Genomic DNA, 21,074 nt, shown 5'->3' with positions numbered 1-21,074 from the left:
AGTGCTTGGTGTTTGAGGACGCTCCCAATGGCGTGAAGGCGGCACTGACTGCGGGGATGCAGGTCGTGATGATTCCTGACGACAACCTTGACCCCAGCCTTACCCAGGAGGCAACACTGCGGCTCAGGAGCATGATCGACTTTGAGCCACAGCTCTTTGGGCTGCCAGCATATGACTGAGCTAGAAACCAAATCTTGAAGCAAACCATGTAATTCAGTCTTTGTGTCTGACTCCATTCTTCATCTTGGAAAGAAACAGTGATGATTGAGAAAGAAAAATGTGCTGATTCTTTCCCTGCATACAACTACAATGTGGCTGAATACTGATGTTTTTCTGTTAATGCCTCAACTTTCTTGATGTGTTATGTATTTAATCTCTCAACCTTAGGGGTGTCAAGGTATTTAGATCCTGTATATGACATTTTTTATTATTTGACTCCTTATGATGTGCCACCATGTTCGGGAGACCAACAAAACTGAAGCTGGTTTGGTTAAAAATCTAAAACTGTTGTTGTTGTATGTTTTCAGTGAAATTACTTTGTTATACAAATCCAAACAAATGTAATTAAAGCTCAAATCTGTGATTTCTTGATTGGCTTGAATCTGTATTTGACTAAACTGCAAAGAACTTTCAGCAATTTTACCAACTCATTGTATTTTTGTAAACATGACCAAATGTAGAGTTTAATTCCCTCACCACACTGCAATAAGTTAAAACCATAGCTAAATATGACTAAAATGTTTATTAAATCTTTAAATAACACCAATCTGGGTGATTCAAAATTATCTAATTAACTGGTAACAGGTTAAGGGATCATGATTAGGTATATAAATAGCATCCACCAAAGGCTTAGTCTTGGGTTGTGGCTTAGTTCAAAAAGACTATTTCTCTTTGCAAAATTGAAAAGAATTTAGGTCTTTCACTACTGGCAAACAATTTTGCGACAGTGAACTCTACATGAGAAACTGTAATGTTACTGTGATGAATATGGCCATGTCTGCAATGTAGCCAGAAATGCAAATAAAAGACTGTCACTCATGAAAAGGCATAGACGGGGCTGCAAACATAACCCTCAACCTAATGTAATATTAATGCACGTTCAGCTATACAAATACAAATTCTTTCTAGAGTGTATAAATATTTCTGTAAAATATTAACAATTACATTGGTGCATTGGTAAAGTTTGCATCTCCTTTATTAAATTAATAAAAATTTGTATAAATTTCTGATAAAGAAACATTTGTACTAGCTGTTACTACTATGCAAACTAAAAGTATTGATTTCCAGATATCTGGTATATTTATTTACATTTAAAATGTGATTGAGCTTTGGGTAAAGTATAACATTTGTTTGTGGGTCTTTTAAAAATCTATATAAAAACATCGACGCCATGGATAACATTTGATCAAGAGCATTTAAGTAACTATTTCAGTGTGAAGTTTAGTTTGGTTACACATTGAAACACTAAAATATACACATAGAATTAGAAGAAAATACACCAAAATAGTGGTTTATGCACAGGTTATGGGTCCGTTCTCAAATTTGATGGTACTTGTTTAGGCTCGGTTGCTGACATTGGTGAGTTTTGCACCAGTCATTAGGAGTATGCTATGTAGGTTGAGCTATAGCACATGTGAGATTTCAGCCATGCAGATGAATTTTTTTTTGCAAATCTGCTATTCTGGTTGCGCTGTGTCAAGAATTACTGGTGCTTGTGATACAGTGCCACAGCAGCATTTCAGATTCGTAGTGTGACTGTCAATCTGAAGAAATTTTAAGTAGGCTGTTCTTGGTTTGTAATACTGTCCTACTGTCATTGTATGAAGGCTGTCCTCAACTGAAATGCCAGAGACACTAGTCCTCTCCTCAGTGTAATCCAGCAAAGAGGCTGTGAGTTGTTCTCATGCTTTCATCTCTGCTTATGACTACCACTGCACTTACTACAATTCAGTTTGCCCCCCCCTGCTGAGCAGGCTTTAACAGAGGGCCCACTGGATTCGGGTGCCATACCGCCTTAGGTTGCTGAAACAGGATTTCACTGCACTCACATCCACTTCCACTCCATGTCCGCCTGGCCTTTCATCTTCAAGGAGGGGGTAATCTCCTCAGGTGATTTTTTTTTTCTTTTGCAGCTCACACACTCACCACTGTAGTTTTACATATCTCTCCCCACATTATTTCTTTTTTGATAACAGTGTTAAAATGTCTGTTTTTAAATGTAGATACCAACAGATCAAATAAAAAAAAGACTTCCTGCCACATGGTGCAATAACATTTCTTATGTTGGGTAAATGTGTTAACTTTTTATTATCATATAAAGAATACATTAACAAAGCTTGATAAATCACATTTTGTTCATTTTTGTCTTGATTTGTATTTCAGATTTAATCATGTTATGGGTTATTTTCAGACTTATTGCATATTTTTGTCAGCTGTTCAGAGAATGTAATGTGTGTAAGTATAGAGAATGTGCTGTTCATGTTTAATTTATTTTATCCTTTGTGTCATGTATGAAGACCAGTTATAGAGTCTGTGTATGGTTGGGGTTGCTGCTCTAAGACTCTTTATGATGCTATGTATAAGAACTGCTATGTCTAAGAACTGTGACTTATAGACTTATAAGTCGTAAAATGAATAATAAATGCTTGAAATTATTATTCAGAAATAGAAGATAACAAACTATTAAAAGTAAATGAGATGAGATGAGAGGTGGGCAACCCTAGCTAGTCACTACAATACTGCTTTTTGTCCACTGCAGCTTAACAAATAAATTGTCTGGGGAAATACAAAGAAGAAACTGCATACTAAAATAACTATAAGTTAGAAAAATTACTTCTGTTTGTCCAAGACAAGTTTTACAGATGTTGTGATTGCATACATATGTTAAAGTGTTTGAAAAAGACTTGAGTGGAATCAGATTCACCCTGAGATGCACAAATTGAGGCGCATGTGTGAGTTGGAAGTGTGTGAGGCTAAACGAAAAATGTGAGCTCATTTTTTTCTTCATGAATCCACCTTTAATTAACATACAAAAGCAAGTGGAAACAAAAAAGACGAGAGAGATACAACTAAAGAGAGAGAAGAATCACAGAACCATGCGCATTATGATGGTTTAGTAGGCCACTTACTACCAATATGGCTATGTTTGTGATAACAATTGGTAAAAACCACTTAATGATGTCCTAACATCCACAGCATGAATGAAAGTACTTTAGATGAGAAATTAAATTTGCTAAAGGTAAAAATTTTCGTTGCATTCAGTCTGAACGTCCCTTACAATTTTTAAGTATTTTAATTACAAACATACTTTAAATAAATTTTCCTCTTTCATGTTTTTACTGTTTTATTTAAATATAGTAAGTCCAAAAGCTGTTGTGAAGGTTAATGAAGTGCTGCTAATTACTGTTGACTTTGTTTTTAACTGCATTTCAAATTTTCACTTTCCACTCTATAACTAAAAGGTGTTCAGCTATAGAGTAAGATCACAAATTGGACTGGACAGTACAGCAGCAAATACAGATGTGCTTTTCTCCTTTTTTTGATTTTTCTATAGCCAGTGGTACATTTATATATAAGTAAACCAATAGGACTACTGATGTTTCATTTTTGATACTGGTACTTTTCGTGTTTCTATTTTGTTATTTTTAATTCACTGCTTGAATCCGACAGCTTTAGTTATTTTGCAGAATTAAACAGAAGCTAATAGACTCAGAAATGCTGATGTAGTCCTGGTACTGTGGATGAGGCAGTTGTCACTACTTGAAGGTAAAAGTTAAATTCTGATTTTGTACTTTAAATATTTGTTTGCATGTGTAACCAATATTTGTTTTTTTTACTAACTAAGGGAAAGAAAAGAAAAGAATATTAATGATTTTTCAAAGTAAACTAAGAAATCTTTATTATTATTATTATTTATTAAAGTAGGCTACAGTACTTTACAATTTACAATTTAAAAGAGTACTGTGTGCAAAACAAAAAAACAAAGTGCTGGCTTCCTTTGCTACGGACATTTATTTGTATTAAACCACTTTAGGTCTGACTAAAAGCCATTGGCCTACTTTAAATACGGCAGATTATTAGGATTTAGAAAACATTACCCTGATAAATAAACACAGACTAGCTTCCTGTTGACGTCTGTCTTCTATTTACAATGAGACTCCTCCTCCATGTTGTCTGCAGAGTGAATACTGATAGATGCACACCTTCACTTATTTTACTTTTCTTATTCTTGCACTCTAAAAGGTAATTTGGGGGACCTGTTAGCACTAGTTGATTAAATGCATATTTCCAAGAAATACACAGTTACTTTTTTACTTCTAAATACTAATAAAAATAACAACTTTACGGATTTAATTACACTTTTTATTTGAAAACGTTCTTTCATGAATTGTGTTGAAATAATAATGTTGGTAATTACTATGTTTATCATATACACAAACTATAAATATCTGCATTCACCAATGAAAAATAAATTTTAGGTTGTGGGAACTTTTTGGCTTCACCTTCACTGCAGGATTTTAATTCCCCTCCTTTATCTACTTAACACAAAACAAATAGAGACAAGTCAGGTGTTATAGGACCTGCTGTACATGGTTCAGAGGCTGGGTTTATTTAGCTGTGTAGACTGACCATCTTTGCATTGTGTTGGTTTTTTGCTTCCACTTAATTTCACCAGACTTGCCAATAAGTGCTGTCTAACCATGCTAATGTAATCTGAATGATATTCTGCTTAACAACAATGTCACTGGTGATCTTTTTTGCATTATGTTTTCTTTTTAGAGGCTTGTGAAGAATATTGTGGTGTTCCTTTCCTCTTGTTTGTGCTTACTGTATGCTCAATGTAAGATAATGGTTTCCACCTGAGGGCTAATTTATTTTTTTCAGACTGTCTTTTTCCTTATACTTGAAACAGCTACTCTTGGGGGGTTTGACTGGTTGTCTGTACAGTGGGCCAGCTATCCAAATGCCCCAACATCACAGTGTGACTCTAAAGATACCTGTTATAAAATCCCTAACAGTTATAAAATCCATTATATATAATTTGCCATCTCAGTCACCCTTCTCTTTTATTCTCACCGCAAACATTTTCAATTGTAATTCTGCCTGTGAGTAAAGAAGACAGGCGGGAGAATGGTGGTGGCAGCAGAGATAGCTTGCTGACATGTCTCCCAAGCCCCTGTCCTCATCTGTGCTCATGACTGATAGGCGAGAGTGGCTGTGGGAAATATTCATCTTTGACGTCAGGTTTTATATCCGGATTTTATCAGTACTCAGACAAGAAGCTCTTCTACAGGCAAAGTTGAAAAACACTGGACATCAGAGAGACACTGTATATGGATGACCTCATTTTAAACATTAAAGCTTTTATTTTTTATTTTTTTTATCTTGAGGGGCTGCCAAATAGTCTAAACAGAGAGCAGGATGAGTAAGCTGATCAGATAATGCAGACAGGCCTACATTTTCTTCAGGCTTTTCTCAGGCATGCTATAAAAAAGACATGGATGGGGTGTCATATCTTTCAGGAAGCAGAATCAGGTTTTGCAGTTTTCTTCAGATGATTTGGAGAGAAAGAGTCCTCACCTTATTGAAGGGAATGAGAGATTAAATAAAGGATTAAATATACAAGTCAGGAAATCCACTAATCAATTTTTTAAGGACTTGTCTAAAGCATAGTTATAATGTGAAAGTTAGCTATCTATATATGTATATTCCAGAGCAGTTCTGTGTTTGATTTGCTTTTCTTAATAGTCTTTAAGTCCCATTTGACCAGAAAAGCTATGCATCTAAGGTGGCAGAACTTTGGAAAGAAGTCTTTATTCTCAACACCAAGCAAAAGCATATCTCAAGTCTGCATATGTCCCAAGCACTGGCCATGGCTGAATTGCCAAGATGGGTAGAGCACATAAGAATGCCAAGATCCAATGGAAGTAGCTCTGCTGGGTGCCATTTTGTATTCTGTTGCCAAAGTGTGCAACCTCGATTTGAACCAAAAGGGATTTTATGGAGATGAAGATTTCCAAGGCCTCTGACTGGGAGAAGCACTTTGTCTCTTATGAGATAGGATGCAGACATTGCACTTGCTCTGAGACTCAGTGCCTACTCAGCGATGCAAATAGACCTCATGTTTTATTCAGCTTTGACTGATGAGAGAATACATTTGATTACGGGGACAGGTGATAACGAGGATGATTTGAGGAAGAATATTTGTGAGCGCAAAGAGGAGTTTAATACACAACTAGGCCGGGCAATATCAGATTAAAATTTATTTCACAATAATTCTTTGTGGAATTTAACAATAACTTCTTTGTTATAATTTTGTACACATTTTGTTTGTTGTTTTTTGTGGAAAAGTAACTCGTTTACGTTTGACTCACATAAAGCCCCTTCTAAAAGTATTGGAACTGCAATTTTAATTAATTCGTTTTTGCACACTGAAGACAACAACTAAAGCACCTATTATATCAGATCATCCACATTATAAGCACTCAGAAGTACTGGAACATAAGTATATTTTTAAAGTGAATTAAAGTAAATAAAACATATTATTTGGTTGGAAATTCTTTATTTCCCATAACTGCATCAAGCCTATGAATTCACTGACATCCCCATAATTGGGGAAATTCATTTTCTAGCTGCTTGTTGACATTTTTTTCCATACACCTTTGAGTTCATTCTGCTGCTACGATCCTGAGTGAAATCAGTTAAGATCAGTGGATCTGCTCCAGAAGCAGCAATAAAGCCCAAGCCAGTGTCATGGCTTGGGCTTTATTTACTCCACTGTGCTTCACAGAGAGGTTTTTATGGTTTGGATCATGAGCACATCCTTTTCCTCCTACAGGCATTGCTTCCTTTTTACCCTGTGGATCAACTGCACTTTGTTGCAAATTACAACATCCTGATTGTTACAGCTGATGAGGGGTTTTAGTCTTATGTAATGGCCTGTGTATTTCTGTCCATGAAATTTACTCAAATGGTGGATTGTTATACTTTCATCCTGCTCTGGAGAAGTTGTTAGCAATGTCACTGACTGTTGTTTTGGGCGTTTTCAACATCAGCCATTGTTTTCCTGTTTACCTGTTCTGTGTATGTTGCTAAGTACACCAATGGTTTCTTTCTTTTTCAGGACATTCCAAGTTGATCTATTGGCTATGACCCATATTTGTGCAAGGTTTTTGTATGGTATTCCTCTTTTCTCAGGATCAGAATGGCTCTGTTTTGTTTTTTTTTTTACTTTTGTTTTAAAACTAGGAGTAGTCATCCAATCATCATTTTAACTGCTTATACTGTTCAAGGTGGTGGGGAGCTATAGCCTGTCACTGGACAAGACATGGGGTACACCCTGGACATGTCTCCAGTCTATTTGTGAAGGACACACCTGGGTGACAAGAATCCAGTACGTGTGCTAACTTCAACTGTGGGTCATCTAATACAAACAATGCTTTGTTCTATGTTGTTTAGTGTATAACGGTGTAAATATGATCAAATAAAAGCTGAAATCAACAACAAATGATTCAATTTGCATTTACCACCATCACAACTTCAAGTTGTACAGTTTGTACTGTAGATGGTTTAGGAATTCAAATATCTAGTGATGCCTTCCTTCCCATCACCATTAGCTGTACTTTGCATAGGAGCATCATCATTCTGAGCAGAGTCAAAATCCCCTAGTTCTGTTTTCTCCAAGCTACCCAGAAACCCAATTGTATTTATTTCTTTTGCTAAAATTAGCCTATTAAAGATTAATAATATTGCATGCTTTTAATTAGAGCCTACACTAGTCTGATTTATTATTTATCATAGAAATTGATATCTGACTTAATTTTTAATCACATCTATCTTTTCTGCCTTGCTTTCCAATTGTGCGATACATTTGCAAGAGAATAGTAATTTTATTATGCCTCAGCAGACCGTCAGCCTCAGTTGCAATATCACAATTTGGCACATCAATGCTGTTATTTTAAAGATTGTTTGCAGTGGGGAGCTTTGAGAGAGTCAATAGTGATCTAATGCAGAAAAAAAATGTAAAATGGGAGGCCATGAATACTTTACACAGGCTTCCCTGCAGAGAAAAACAATGACAAACGAGCTACAAGAGCAAAAGCATCTCATTTCCACGGTCTTCGCACTCTCCCAGAGCCTTCTCAGTTTTTTTTCTCTCCCTAGTAATATTTACCTCTTTTGTGGTGTACACTTTGGGGTCTAAAGCTTCCACTTTAGCCAATGAATATGTTGGAACAAGTGATCCGAAAACGCCTTCACCATCCCTTTGCATTAGCACTAAAAAGGAATCAAATAATGGAAAGCAATTGATGCATTAAAAAGTTCATCAAGTTTCAACAAATTTTGTTAAGTTAGTAGTATACAGTAGTAGTATTTGAACACTAAATATGTACTTTAAAGTGACTCAACGAAAAGCTGTACAGCTGTCAGTAGTCTGCTTGAAAATGAATAATGGAAGTTGAATTGGGTCCTTCAATGTTTGATTCTTTTTTAAAACACTGCAGTTTGTAATTCCTTAAACTTAAGGAATTTTTCTCCTTTCTATAGATCAAATAAGGTTTTGTCAAACCCTTTGGTGGTTACTGATTTTAAAAAGTACCCTCGGGCATCTGTATGAGATGCCTAAGGATTTCAACTGAGTTCAATAATGTTTTTGCATAAGGACGAGCTTGGTGTGCCTGGGTAGGTCAACAGGCACAAGAATTATGCATAAAAGACAAACGTTCAAGTCAACTGTGAAAGACTGTAGTCTTGGGACTTAAAACCAAACCAATTTTGATGCTTCAACAATTGTAACTGTGCATTGTTGTTTTCATGACAGGCATGACACAGCAGTCACACAGTAGGCCCATGGCATCAAATAGAGGCCCTTCTTAGTTATACAGATGCCAACGGGTCAATTTATTGTCATCATAAATAAGGAAAGGGGTTAGTAATTGGTGCCAAGGGAATAAGAATGGGCTTAGGGGTTGAGTTTACCTTGCAGGCAATTAAAAATGCTCTGTATGGTAAAGCTCACAAAATCACCAAATCAACACTAGCACCTTGTAGATATACCCCAATATGGCACAACCCAGACATTCAATTACATATTAGCCACTAATTACAATTAAGACCATATTTTAGTCACCTGTTGGCCTAAAGCTTCAGCTGGTTGCAGTTACAGAAAGCAAGATCACAACACAGAACACACAATTTTGACTTCCAACACTCCTCACTGATCAGGTCAGGGGTTGGGACTGGACTCCTCAACGCTGACACCTGGAAGTTTTCCCCAACAGCATTTATCAGATCACTTCTTCATTTAGCTCATACTCTTCATCCCTAGACCTTGGCATTCTCCTCCCACACTCGTAACACTCTGCCGTGACCTCAGGTCTCTAACTTTGTAGCAGTTCTCTTCACTGGTGTCTGCAACCCTGCCCCCATCACAGGACCTCTCCACCCTTGATACAGATGCAGCAAAGGACAGCCTCTGCAATACACTTTTATGATGTCTGGATAGTCTCTGCCCCATGTCTTCTAGACTTGCTCATCCCTCAGTTTCTAACCTGTGGCTCACCAACTGGATCTGTTAGAAGAAGTGGCACAAATCCAAGACTCCATCTCCTCATGCTGATCATCAGGGTCTGCTTGTGTCTTTTTCTCAAAGTGTCACCAGTGCAAAGATTGAATACTACCAGTACAAGCTCAGCAACACCATTGACACCAGAAAGCTAGATGATGACATCCTGCTAACTTCTTCCAACACTGCATCGCTATCCTCATTTTCAACTCTGAGGATGACGTGTCCACCTTCCTCCTCTCTAACCAACCTGCTCTCTAGATCTGATCTCTTCCCCTCTCCTCCAAGCAGTTGCACCCACACGCCTTCTCTTGACCCCTCCCTTGTGGGGAATTACAGACCCTTTCTCTCTTTTTCCATTTCTGGCCAAGCCCATGGAATGAGCAGCATTGAATCAACTCTCAGACTTTTTTCCAAGAACAATCTCCTCTATGTCAACCAGTCTGGCTTCAAGAGTGGTCACTCGACAGATACGGCACTCCTGACAGTCGTGGGATCTCTGCAGGCTGCAAAAGCCAAAGGTCAGTCTTCTGTCTTAATCCTATTCGATCTAGCTGCAGCCTTTGACACTAAACAATCAGATCGTCTTGTCCACACTCTCTGACTTTGGCATCTCTGGATCAGCTCTAGTCTGGCTTTGGTCTTATTTATTGGAATGAACCTTCAAGGTATCCTGGCAGGGGCTTGTTTCTAACCCTCTCTACTGTTGTGCTGCAGGGTTCAGTTCTTGGTCCTCTTCTTTTTTCTGTCTGTACTACATCCCTGGGTTCTATCATCCGCTCATGTTTTTTTCACCCAATGACTACACTATCTTATCTGTCGCATTTCTGCGGTCCCTCTGACATCTTTGCTTGGATGAGAGAGAGACATCATCAGCTCAACCTCTCCAAGACCAAAGTTCTTGTCTTTTCAGTCAGATCCTCGACTAAACACAACATCAGCATGAACAATGGATCTGCAGTGATTGTCCGTACCTTATGCACCACATCTCCTCAGTCTCTAGGGCATACAGATTTGCCCTCTACAACACCCCACCTCACGGAATATACAACCCAGCTCATTGTAAAGGCACCGGTTATATCTCGTAACCCTATTAAAAGGGCATTGCAGTACTCAAGACTGGATATCACCAGCTCCTTTAAAATGAGTTGGGTTGTATATTCTGTGAGGTAGGGTCTGATCTTTTTTATGTTGTAGAGGGCCATTGATGTTGAAAGAAGGCCATAAGAAGTTCCCACAAGCCATGTGGGGGACACAGCAAACATGTGGAATAAGGTGCTTTGTCAAGATTAGGCTGGTTCCACAGGAGAGGAGCTTGATAGCTAAAAGCTCTGCCTCCCATTCAACCACTGGAATTTTAGGGAACCACAAATAGGCCTGCATTCTGAGATTAATGTGGTCTACTGGGATGATATGGTACTGTGAGGTCTTTTAGATATGATGGAGCTTGACCGTTTAGAGCTTTGTATGTAAAGGGTTTTAAATTCTAATATAGGTATTATGGAAAGCAAATGGATAAAAGCTAGTGAAGGTGAAATATGATCTCTCTTGCTCCTTTCAGTCAGCACTCTGCAGCATTTTAGATTAATCATAGGCTTTTATGGAGTTACTTGGGCATCCCAAAAGTAACGAATTAAAGTAGTCCAGCCTAGAAGGAAGAAATGCATGGACTAGTTTTTCGACATTCATCATTTTAAGACAGGACGCTCTGGAGCCACTGTACCTGCCAGTCCTGCACCTATGTCCCCTTCATCTGGCCGTGAAGACTGATTTGACGTGAGTAGGCACATTGCAATTGTTCCACCGTTTAGAGAATCAGAGGTTGATTTATACTTCAATGCTTTCAAACGTATAGCGGCTACGCTAAAGTGGCCAAAGACTGTGTGGCCTCTGTTGCTTTAGTGTAAATTTGTGGGCAAAGCCCAGGAAGTATGAACTTCTTTGTCAATTGAAGATAGTTTGGATTATGGCAAAGTAAAAGGTACTCTTCTCCATGCATATGAGCTTCTTCCGAAGGCCTAAAGACAGAAAATTAGAAAATGTGAAAAAAACTGCCACACAGACATATGTAGAGTTTGCGGGAGAGAAAGGGATTCTGTTTGACAAATGGTGTCAGGCTTGTAAGGTTAAAACCTTAGATGATCTACGTGAACTCATATTGTTAGAACAGTTTAAAAATCAGCTCCCTGACAAAATTGTGTTATACCTAAATGAACAAAATGTCACTTCTCTTTCTGTGGCTGCTGTCTTTCCAGACGAGTTTGCGTTAAGCCATAAAAATGTGTTCACTTAACCAGTTCTTCGCGATTTGGTCTCTACTGAAAGAAAAATAAAAGGCGCTCTTTGTTCCCACATAGATGCTTCTGAAACAGGCAAGTGTTATTACTGTCATGAGCAGAGTCACCTCATTGCTGTCTGTCCTATCCTAAAAAGATCCAAAGCAGGTCACTCTCCACACCTTCAGTGGAGCCTAAAAATAACAAAATTGATGAACATTTTAAACCTTTTGTCTCTCATGGTTTTGTCCATCTGGTGGGAGAGAAAAATCAAGTGCCAATCACTGTGTTGAGAGATACCAGTGCAAAACAGTCCCTAATTCGTGGTGATGTTTTACCCTTCTCAGCTCAGTCTTACTGCGGTTCAGACATTTTGGTGTGGGGAGTGAATATGAGTGTAGTGCGCCTTTGCATTTTGTTTAGCTGTCATACAATTTTGTGACTGGCAAGTGTAAAATTGCAGGTCTAGATCTTACACTCGGAAATAATTTGGCTGGCAGAAAATCCATCTCTGGAGGTTACTGAAATTTCAAGCACTGATGTGTGTGTGTCTGATCCCGCTGCGCTAAACTCTCAGTAAACAGAGATCAGTTAATTGGAGGCGCAGCAATCTGATCCAACTTTATCTCACTGTTTGTCCCAAATGAAAAATGTAACATGTAAAAAGTTTGTGTCATACCTGCTAGATAATGGTGTTCTAATGTGCCGATAGTCTCTGAGCTCTGGTTCTACATATGACCCTGTGTGCCAAATTGTTGTCCCTCAGCCTTTTAGTCTCCAGGTTCTGAGTCTACCACATGGTTACAACATGTCCGTCCACTTAGGTATAAGAAAAACCTCCAATCATGTTCTTCATTATTTCTTCTGGCCTGGACTTAAATCCCATGTTGTAAAGTTCTGCCGTTCTTGCCACACCAGCCAAATGTCTGGTAAACCCAATCAGTTAATCCCTGACGCTCCACTACGACCGATCCCTGTTTTTGTCAGTTTTTTTTTCTCAACATTCAGCTTCCCAAAGCACATTCAAAGGAGCAAACTTTATGTCTAAAATATTTGCACAAGCTTCTGCCCATTGCTGGTTCTGGCCTTCAAGCTAAGTTTTCTGGTCCCTATGTGGTTGACTGTAAACTCAGTGAAACAAATTATGTAATTCAAACCCCCTGACCACAAGAAAAAAACTTGAGTGTGCCATATTAACATGCTTAAAAAGTAAAACCCTTGGTGAAATTTTCAGCCGTTTGCGTGCAGCTTCCCTTACTCTTAACCTGGCAAAATGAAAGTTTGGGAAAGCGGTCTCTACCTATTTGGGCTAAAAAGTAGGATAGGGCGAAGTATGCCCTGTTGCTGCCAAAGTTCAGGCCATCCTTGACTTCCCAGCTCCCCAGATGCACCGTGAGCTACGTCGCTTTTTCGGGCCTAACTGCCCACTGGAAAAACTTCTGTGACGTCGCTGCTCCATGGTCAGAGAAATGTCAGTCTGCTTTCCAGTCTGCCAAAGCTCTCCTCTCCAGTGACCCTGTGCTCTCTGCCCCAAACGTTACGCATCCATTTAAGTTGGAGGTGGGTGCCAGTGCTCTTGGCGCAGGTGCAGTACTCCTGCAGGAGGAAGATGCTGGCATAGACCAACCAATTTGCTACTTTTCTAAAAAGTTCATAAAACACCATTATAGCCATAGGTCAGCACCATTAAAAAGGAGGCATTAGCTTTGTTACTTTGTTACTTTGAAGTATATTTAGGTTCCAGTCCCATGCCAACCGTTGTTTACTCTGACCACAACCCCCTCATGTTTCTAACTCAGATGCAGAAAACAACAACCGTCTCATGCGCTGGTCTTTGGAGCTCCAGGATTTTAACACTGAAATTCGTTAAAAAAAGGGACTAGTGAAAATTTTTGATTTTTTTTTTTAGGGGGAGGTGTTATGACCTGAGTCATTATTTGTGTTATTATTCTTATGTCGTCTCTCTCCCTCCTCTTCCTCGTGTGTTTGTGTGGGTGTGTTTTGTGTGGTTGTGTCTGACGTGCTGAGCTACAGGTGGTGTTCACAGATTGGGCCATTTGAATTGATTGTCGCCACCTGATTGGACAGGATGGAGCATCTTTCTCCATATACCCTGGATGTCAACAGACCTCTCCCTCCACCACTCTCAAGCAACCTAGTATCTTGTTTGGACTTAGCTAGAAAGCTCTGTGAATTTTGTATAAACATAGCTGTAAATAAGAAAATATATAACTCGTGGTAAATATTGAGCACCAGGAAGCCACAGTAGGAGTGAGAAGCCCTTTTATTTTACTAATTTTTCTTTTTATTCTTTTTATCCTGTTATTTATTTGTGTATTTGTTTGGTTTGATTAGGTAAGGTAGGGTTTGTGCTATAGTTGTTGTTTGTTGTTTTGGGCACTGATCACATCCGAGGCAAATAAATTGCTATAATAATAACACCATCATATGGACATGTACATGCTACTTACTTTTTTCTCTTAATTCTTTTACTCCTTTTCCCACTACTTAATATTAGCCTATTGATTCAATTTCTGTCAATACTTTATCTTTATAAATAAAAGTTAGTATCTTTCTAGTACCCATTACTCCCTGCTTCCTCTTTTCCTTTTATTTATTTAATTATTTTTACTTTTGTGTATAAATGGTGGACCCAACTGAACAGATGACAACCAGAGGAGGTTGGATAATTAAGAATGAGTTTTATTCAGAGCCTAATAGAAAAGCAACTAACCAAAAATCACTTCTAAAAGGCAGACAGAAACCCTAACAAAAACAGCTAATCCGAACATAAACATGCGCAAGGGGGGATGCGAACATACAGAGAAAAAATTAGGTATTAACATAAAAACAAAGAGTGCATACATACAGAGACCGAACAGGGATAAACAATTAACCTATCCAAAGTCTGAAACTGTGCAAAGCACAGTCCATGGAGTAGGAGCCATGCACAGCAGGGAAGCTGGAGTTCTGCAAAGAGAAGATGGCAAGGATCTGGCAGGGAGTGAACGTTGTTGGGGGCCTATTAAGTGGAAAAGAAGCAGGCGAACGAATGCAGGAGTAGTAGAAAACAATCAGGTAAGTTAGAACACCTGTGGATAGCTGGAAAATGGGGTACAGAGAGTGAGAAACTGAGAGAGTGAGACAGAGAGGAAGGTAGAGCACAGGTATGAGAATGGACAGAGTCAGATTGTTGGTCAAACATAAACCCTGTAAAGCCAAGATTTTGCACTACCACCTTGGAAACAAACAATAACAGTATTACTCTTATACTCATATAAAAAACGTTTGTGGTTTTGTGTGGTGTGTGCTTGAAATTGTCAAATCAGCCTTCAAACATGCTCCCTAATAATGCAAACATAACAGGTGTCATTTTTATAGTCTCAGTTTAAATTCTGGCACAAGCAAATTAATACTTTATACATAGTGCAGCTGATGGAACATGATTACTTTTGCGGTTTTTTGTTTATCTATAAAAGTACTGGACTTGACTTGACTTGATCCTGCTGCTGCTGAAAAGCAAATTGATCACCAAAGTTATTACGGTTCACTCTGAGTGACATGCACGTGTGCCACATTTCTCTCAAAGCTAAATCTGTCAACATAAGGAGAGTCATTGTCATCAGCATTCATTCTCTGGGATCCATGAATGTTGTATAAATGGTGAAGGACATTGTGACATGCTGGTGGTACTATAGAAGAAAAATGATATTCAGCATCTTCACTGTTTTATGTTCCAATGATAAACATTAAGTAAACATAAAGTAGAGATTTTTCAGTTTGAGAGTAAATTGTGGTCAGACAGAGCAGCTGATTTAAATGTTTTATTGGAAAGTTATCGTTCGTTATCAGTCCAGAGAAAGGTCCCCTTCTACCGACTGGCATACAGTAGTTATTATGGACAGATAAGTGGTAAGCTGGTGACTTTGAGTTGCCTTGGCAAATACTACAGGAATAAAAGTGACATTCGGTAAAGCAATTTGTTGTCAACATCTTTGTGGGTAGGAGATCAGGGTGGGCAAGTGGCTGACTTTAAATTTACACATCAGTTTGTTTCCCGATTGTTAATCAGTGCTCTTACGTTAGTCAGTGTTGTTTATGTATTTTAATCAAACACGTGATCTTCCTTTAACCCAAATCTCCTAATTTTTACTCCTAAAAAACTTAACTATAAGTATGTATTTTCTATGCAAGGTGTGCATGGTAGGTGGCCACCTAAATAGGGCTTTTATCCAAAGCACTTTAAAATGCAACCGCAAGGACACACAAGCCAGTGTCTTCTTGTGCCAGTCCCAAGTCTGGATAAATGCAGAGGGTTGTGTCAGGAAGTGCATCCGACGTATAACACATCCCAAATTAATCATATCATAGATCATATCATAGCGAATCATAACAATGACTTCCATACCGGATCAATCGGGGCCTGGGTTAACAATGACCGCGACCATTGCTGTTGGAGTAGGAGTTATCCTGAAAGAGAAGTAAAAGGAGTATCAGACAGGTTGATAGTCTGAAGCTTGAAATTGAAGGCAAGATGTTCAATGTTGTTAGCGGTTATGCCCCACAGGTAGGATGTCAGTTAGAAGAGAAGGAGAAAATCTGGAGTGAGTTAGATGAAGCAATTCAGAGCATCCCCAGATGTGAGAGAGTGGTGATTGGAGCAGATTTTAATGGATATGTAGGTGAAGGGAACAGAGGTGATGAGAATGTAATGGGCAGATTTGGTCTTCAGGACAGGAACGCAGAAGGTCAGATGCTGGTAGACTTTGCTAAGAGGATGGAAATGGCTGTAGTGAACACTTTCTTCCAGAAGAGGCAGAAACATAGAGTGACGTATAAGAGCGGAGGTAGAAGCACTCAGGTGGACTACATCTTATGCTGACATTGTAATCTGAAAGAGATCAGTGACTGTAAAGTATTGGTAAGGGGGAGTGTAGCCACACAACACAGGATGGTCGTGTGTAAAATAACTCTGGTGGTGAGGAAGATGAAGAGGACAAAGGCACAGCAGAGGACGAAGTGGTGGAAGTTGAAAAAGGAAGAATGATGTGTAGTTTTCAGGGAGGAGCCGAGACAGGCTGTGGGAGGTCAGGAGGTGCTTCCAGATGACTGGACCACTACAGCTAATGTGATCAGGAAGACAGGTAAGAGGGTACTCGGTGTGTCATCTGGAAAGAGGAAGGCGGACAAGGAGACTTGGTGGTGGAACGAGGAAGTTCAGGAGTGTATACAGAGAAAGAGGTTAGCTAAGAAGAAGTGGGACACTAAAGGGACTAAAGAGAATAGACAGGAGTACAGGGAGATGCAGCGTAAGGTGAAGGTAGAGGTGGCAAAGGCCAAACAAAGAGCATATGAGGACTTGTATGCTAGGTTGGACACTAAAGAGGGAGAGGTGGATTTGGACAGGTTGGCCAGACAAAGAGATAGAGATGGGAAGGATGTGAAGCAGGTTAGGGTGATTAAAGATAAGGATGGAAATGTATTGACAGGTGGCAGGAGTGTGATGGGAAGATGGAAGGAGAACTTGGAGGAGTTGATGAATGAGGAACATGAAAGGGAACAAAGAGTAGAAGAGGTGACTGGTGTGGAGCAGGAAGTAGCAAAGATTAGTAAGAGTGAAGTGAGGAGGACGCTGAAGAGGATGAAGAGTTGAAAGGCAGTTGGTCCTGATGACATACTTGGAGGAGGTATGGAAGTGTCTAGGAGAGGTGGCAGTAGAGTTTCTGACTAGTTTGTTTAACAAGATCTTGGAGATTGAAAGGATGGCAACTACAGAGGAATAAAGCTGATGAGCCATACAATGAAGTTGTCATGCTGTTTCTAGGCATGGGTATGGTTTCATTCCTAGAAAGAGTACAACAGATGCAGTATTTGCTTTGAGGATGCTGATGGAGAAGTACAGAGAATGTCAGAGGGAGTTGCATTGTGTCTTTGTAGATTTAGAGAAAGTGTATGACAGGGTGCCGAGAGAGGAGCTATGGTATTGTATGAGGACGTCAGGAGTGGCAGAGAAGTATGTTAGAATGGTGCAGGACAACTTGAGCAACTTGTTTGCCCTGGTGTTGTGTGATAAAAGAACAAAGAGGAAATTTATGGATGTAGTGAGAGAGGACATGAAGTTAGTTGATGTCAGAGAAGAGGATGCAGAGGACAGGGTTAAATGGAGGCACATGATTCACTGTAGCGACCCCTGAAAGGGAACAGCCGAAAGGAAAAGAAGAATCCAAAGCACTTTACAGTGTTGCTTCTCATTTACCCATTCACACACACATGGTGGTGACACACGTGGTGACTACTATGCAAGGTGTCCATGTGACCCAGTGGGATCAACTTGGGTTCAGTGTCTGGCCCAGGGACACTTTGACACATAGCCAGGCGGGACCTGGAATAAAACCACTGAAGCTGTGGTCGGTAGACGACAGCTTTACCAAGCTGAGCTACATGAGCTAAAGCCATGCCTGAACCACACAGCACTGAAGATGCATGACATTGTATGATATTGACCTACCGAAGCTGGAGAGTTAGGGCTAGGGCAGAGGCTCAGATAGAAGAGTGGCCACCCACTCATCGTAGGGTTGGAGGCTCGCCCCCAGCTCTCCCAACCACATGTCAAATTGTCCCCGGGCCAGACATTGAAACTCAAACCACCCATCCCCATCCTCAGCCATCCAATGCAGGTCCCAAGCCCAGTAAAATTGGGGAGGGTTCTGTCAGGAAGGGCATCCAGCATATAAATTTGCTAAATCAATATGGCATCCGATGAATTTATGGGATATACCTGAATACATAAATGTGAGGTTTTCTCATATCAAAATCCTGTGATATTTTTTTTCCATGTTCTCTGTACTATTAGCAATATTTCCATTCAACAAGATATGGTACAGACCAGAAATAAGTATTTATAAGAACAATAGACAACTTTTCAGTTACTGTGATGAAATGTAAACAAAATTAACAACCATTTTATGTTGCTCATAACCCGCAAAGGCTTAAAAATGTTTACAGCAGGATTAATTCCAAATGATTTGACATGTGACTAATTCCCCTCCATTTACAAGCCCTTTTAATGACCTGCACTCCAGGCACCCTTCAAGATCCTAATGTACAGTGAGGGATCCCCCTTGTCCTTCCTTTTAAATTGCTGAATGAGCTCTCTGCTGACTGGCCAAGAAACGCCCCTCGGAGCTCTGTCAGCTGGTCTCAGGGAGCTGCTCTGATGAGGCACCAAGCGGTACGTCATCAATCTGGGGTCTGATGGGGTCGATCAAAGTGTTTCTCTTCCAGCCGGTCACCTGCCAAGAATTCAATACCACTCAAACCCCAGCAACAAGCCACATTAAATAGCCACAACTCCTCTATCAGTTCCCTTTCTGTAAAGCAGTAATGGCAGTTTATTTTTTTCCATATTTCCTATAGATTTATACAATGTGTAAGAAATATGGATCAAAAGTTATAGTTGGGCAGGGGAAGAAAAACTAAAAAAAAATGACAATACCAGAAAGAGCCATGTCTCCAGTGGTCTCAGGCTTTCCACATGAGGGAACTATTCAATGTGCTGACAAGCTTCTGGACTGAGAAATGGATGGAGGTGATGAGGCCTCTAATTGTCATAACCACTTTCTATCTTTTAAAGGCAGATTTTATTCTTTGTGTAATGATTTGAATAATTTGCGCACTTATTATTTCAAACCTTCTAAAGCTACCGAACCTTCTTGTTTGTTTTGTACACTTTGTGTTCTGTCAACTAGCAATTCATTTAATTTCATGCTGACCTATACACTACAACATAATAAAACAATTGGTTTGAATGTTTTGGCTGATTATTTTGAGTTTAAAAATAGACATACATTCTAATCAAAAGACGAATAAGCACTTTTGAGGTATTTGAACAACCATAGACATCTTAAACAAATGATGGATCTGTGTAAAAGCCCATCTCTTGATGTTTTTTTAAAATGAAAAGATATATATAGATATATTTAGATATATATCTATAGATAGTTAGATATAGATCATTGGAGAAGTTAGTCTATATACTATTTAGAATCAAAAAGTTCTTTACTGCCCCGGTAGGTGGCCACTCTAACAACTGAGCCACTGTTGCCCCTATGTCCCTACGCTCTCATATGACCTCATATGAAGATATGATGACAAATTGTGTGTGGATTATAGTTGGAGAAGCAAGAACTAAGTTTGAATTAGATTTAAAGGCTCTTTACCATGACAAATGTATGCATTAGCAGCCCTCTTAGACCATGGAATTAGCATATATATCCTTAACCATGCATTATTTATTAACATTCTACAGTGAATAGATACGCCCTTTGATGGACCTCTTTAAATGAGTCATATATGGTCCATCCATCTATTGTTAATGTAACAATATAATGTTAGTGTAGCATATTTTAGGCCAGGAGGGTCAGGTGTGAGCAGGAGGAGGTTCCAGCCAGAGTAGCAATGTAATGATGAAGCACTGCTAGAGACGTGGACAGAGCCGGGAAAGTTAAATGGAGACACTAAGGAGCACCTGCTGCTAATTAAGTTGTGTATATATTGTGTATGTCAGCATGTGTAAAATAAACGGTCGCAGACACCAGGTTGCAGCATGAGGTACTTGCTTAAAAACACTGTTCATTTAGACAAGACTGGATGATCCCCAGAGCAGGGGAAAGAGTTTCAGAACTGATGATACAGAACTGGCACACACTTTAAATTAATTATACAAAGTGTGCTTGCTCTGTGACAAATAAAACAAAGACAGAAATGGAAGCAAATCTCAAGTGTCCCTGTTACAATAAAAGCCTAAACATTTTAAACTTTATGTTGGACAGTCAGACTTTTAGTTCTATATTCCCAGCTGCCTGGAAAACACTGGGTGCTGGAAAACAATAAAACCCTCTTTCCTCAAACACAGCAACCAGTCTTCATTCGTCTTTTCAGAGCTCTTCTTTAATCTATGCGGGACATTAATAATATGCAAATAAATTCATTTCCATTTGTGAAATGCTTGTTCAGTGAAGTTGTGTAGATAAATTATTTGGAGGGATCTTGGTGGGCATGGGTTTGGATCATAATGGTGGCAAAATATTATGTTTTTTGGTCATCAGTGATTGTCTATTGTTCCAACCATATTGTGTATTGCTGCTGACATCACCTGTCAATCTCCTGCTCTGTTTTACCTTTAATTGGGAAAAAGCTGACGTTCTTTGAGGTTCTGTGACTTGCGCTTCTCT

The 21,074-nt window shown here is 39.3% G+C and overlaps 1 protein-coding gene across 2 annotated transcripts in view; it reads left to right on the top strand.

Annotated features, from left to right (window-relative positions):
- Nucleotides 1-583, top strand: part of pudp (pseudouridine 5'-phosphatase) — a 40,019-nt gene extending 39,436 nt beyond the window's left edge. For both annotated transcript variants that reach the window (XM_067493502.1, XM_067493503.1), the window contains exon 4: nt 3-583. In XM_067493502.1, coding sequence (XP_067349603.1) covers nt 3-179 — 177 coding nt within the window. In that variant the 3' untranslated portion in view covers nt 180-583. The remainder of the gene's footprint in view (nt 1-2) is intronic.
- The last annotated feature ends 20,491 nt before the right edge of the window (nt 584-21,074 follow it).

This window comes from Channa argus, chromosome 23 (assembly GCF_033026475.1).
Source record: "Channa argus isolate prfri chromosome 23, Channa argus male v1.0, whole genome shotgun sequence".
Classification (NCBI taxonomy): Eukaryota; Metazoa; Chordata; class Actinopteri; order Anabantiformes; family Channidae; genus Channa; species Channa argus.
The sequence above is the reverse complement of the archived record's forward strand: the minus strand, read 5'-3'. Positions and strand labels throughout refer to the sequence as shown.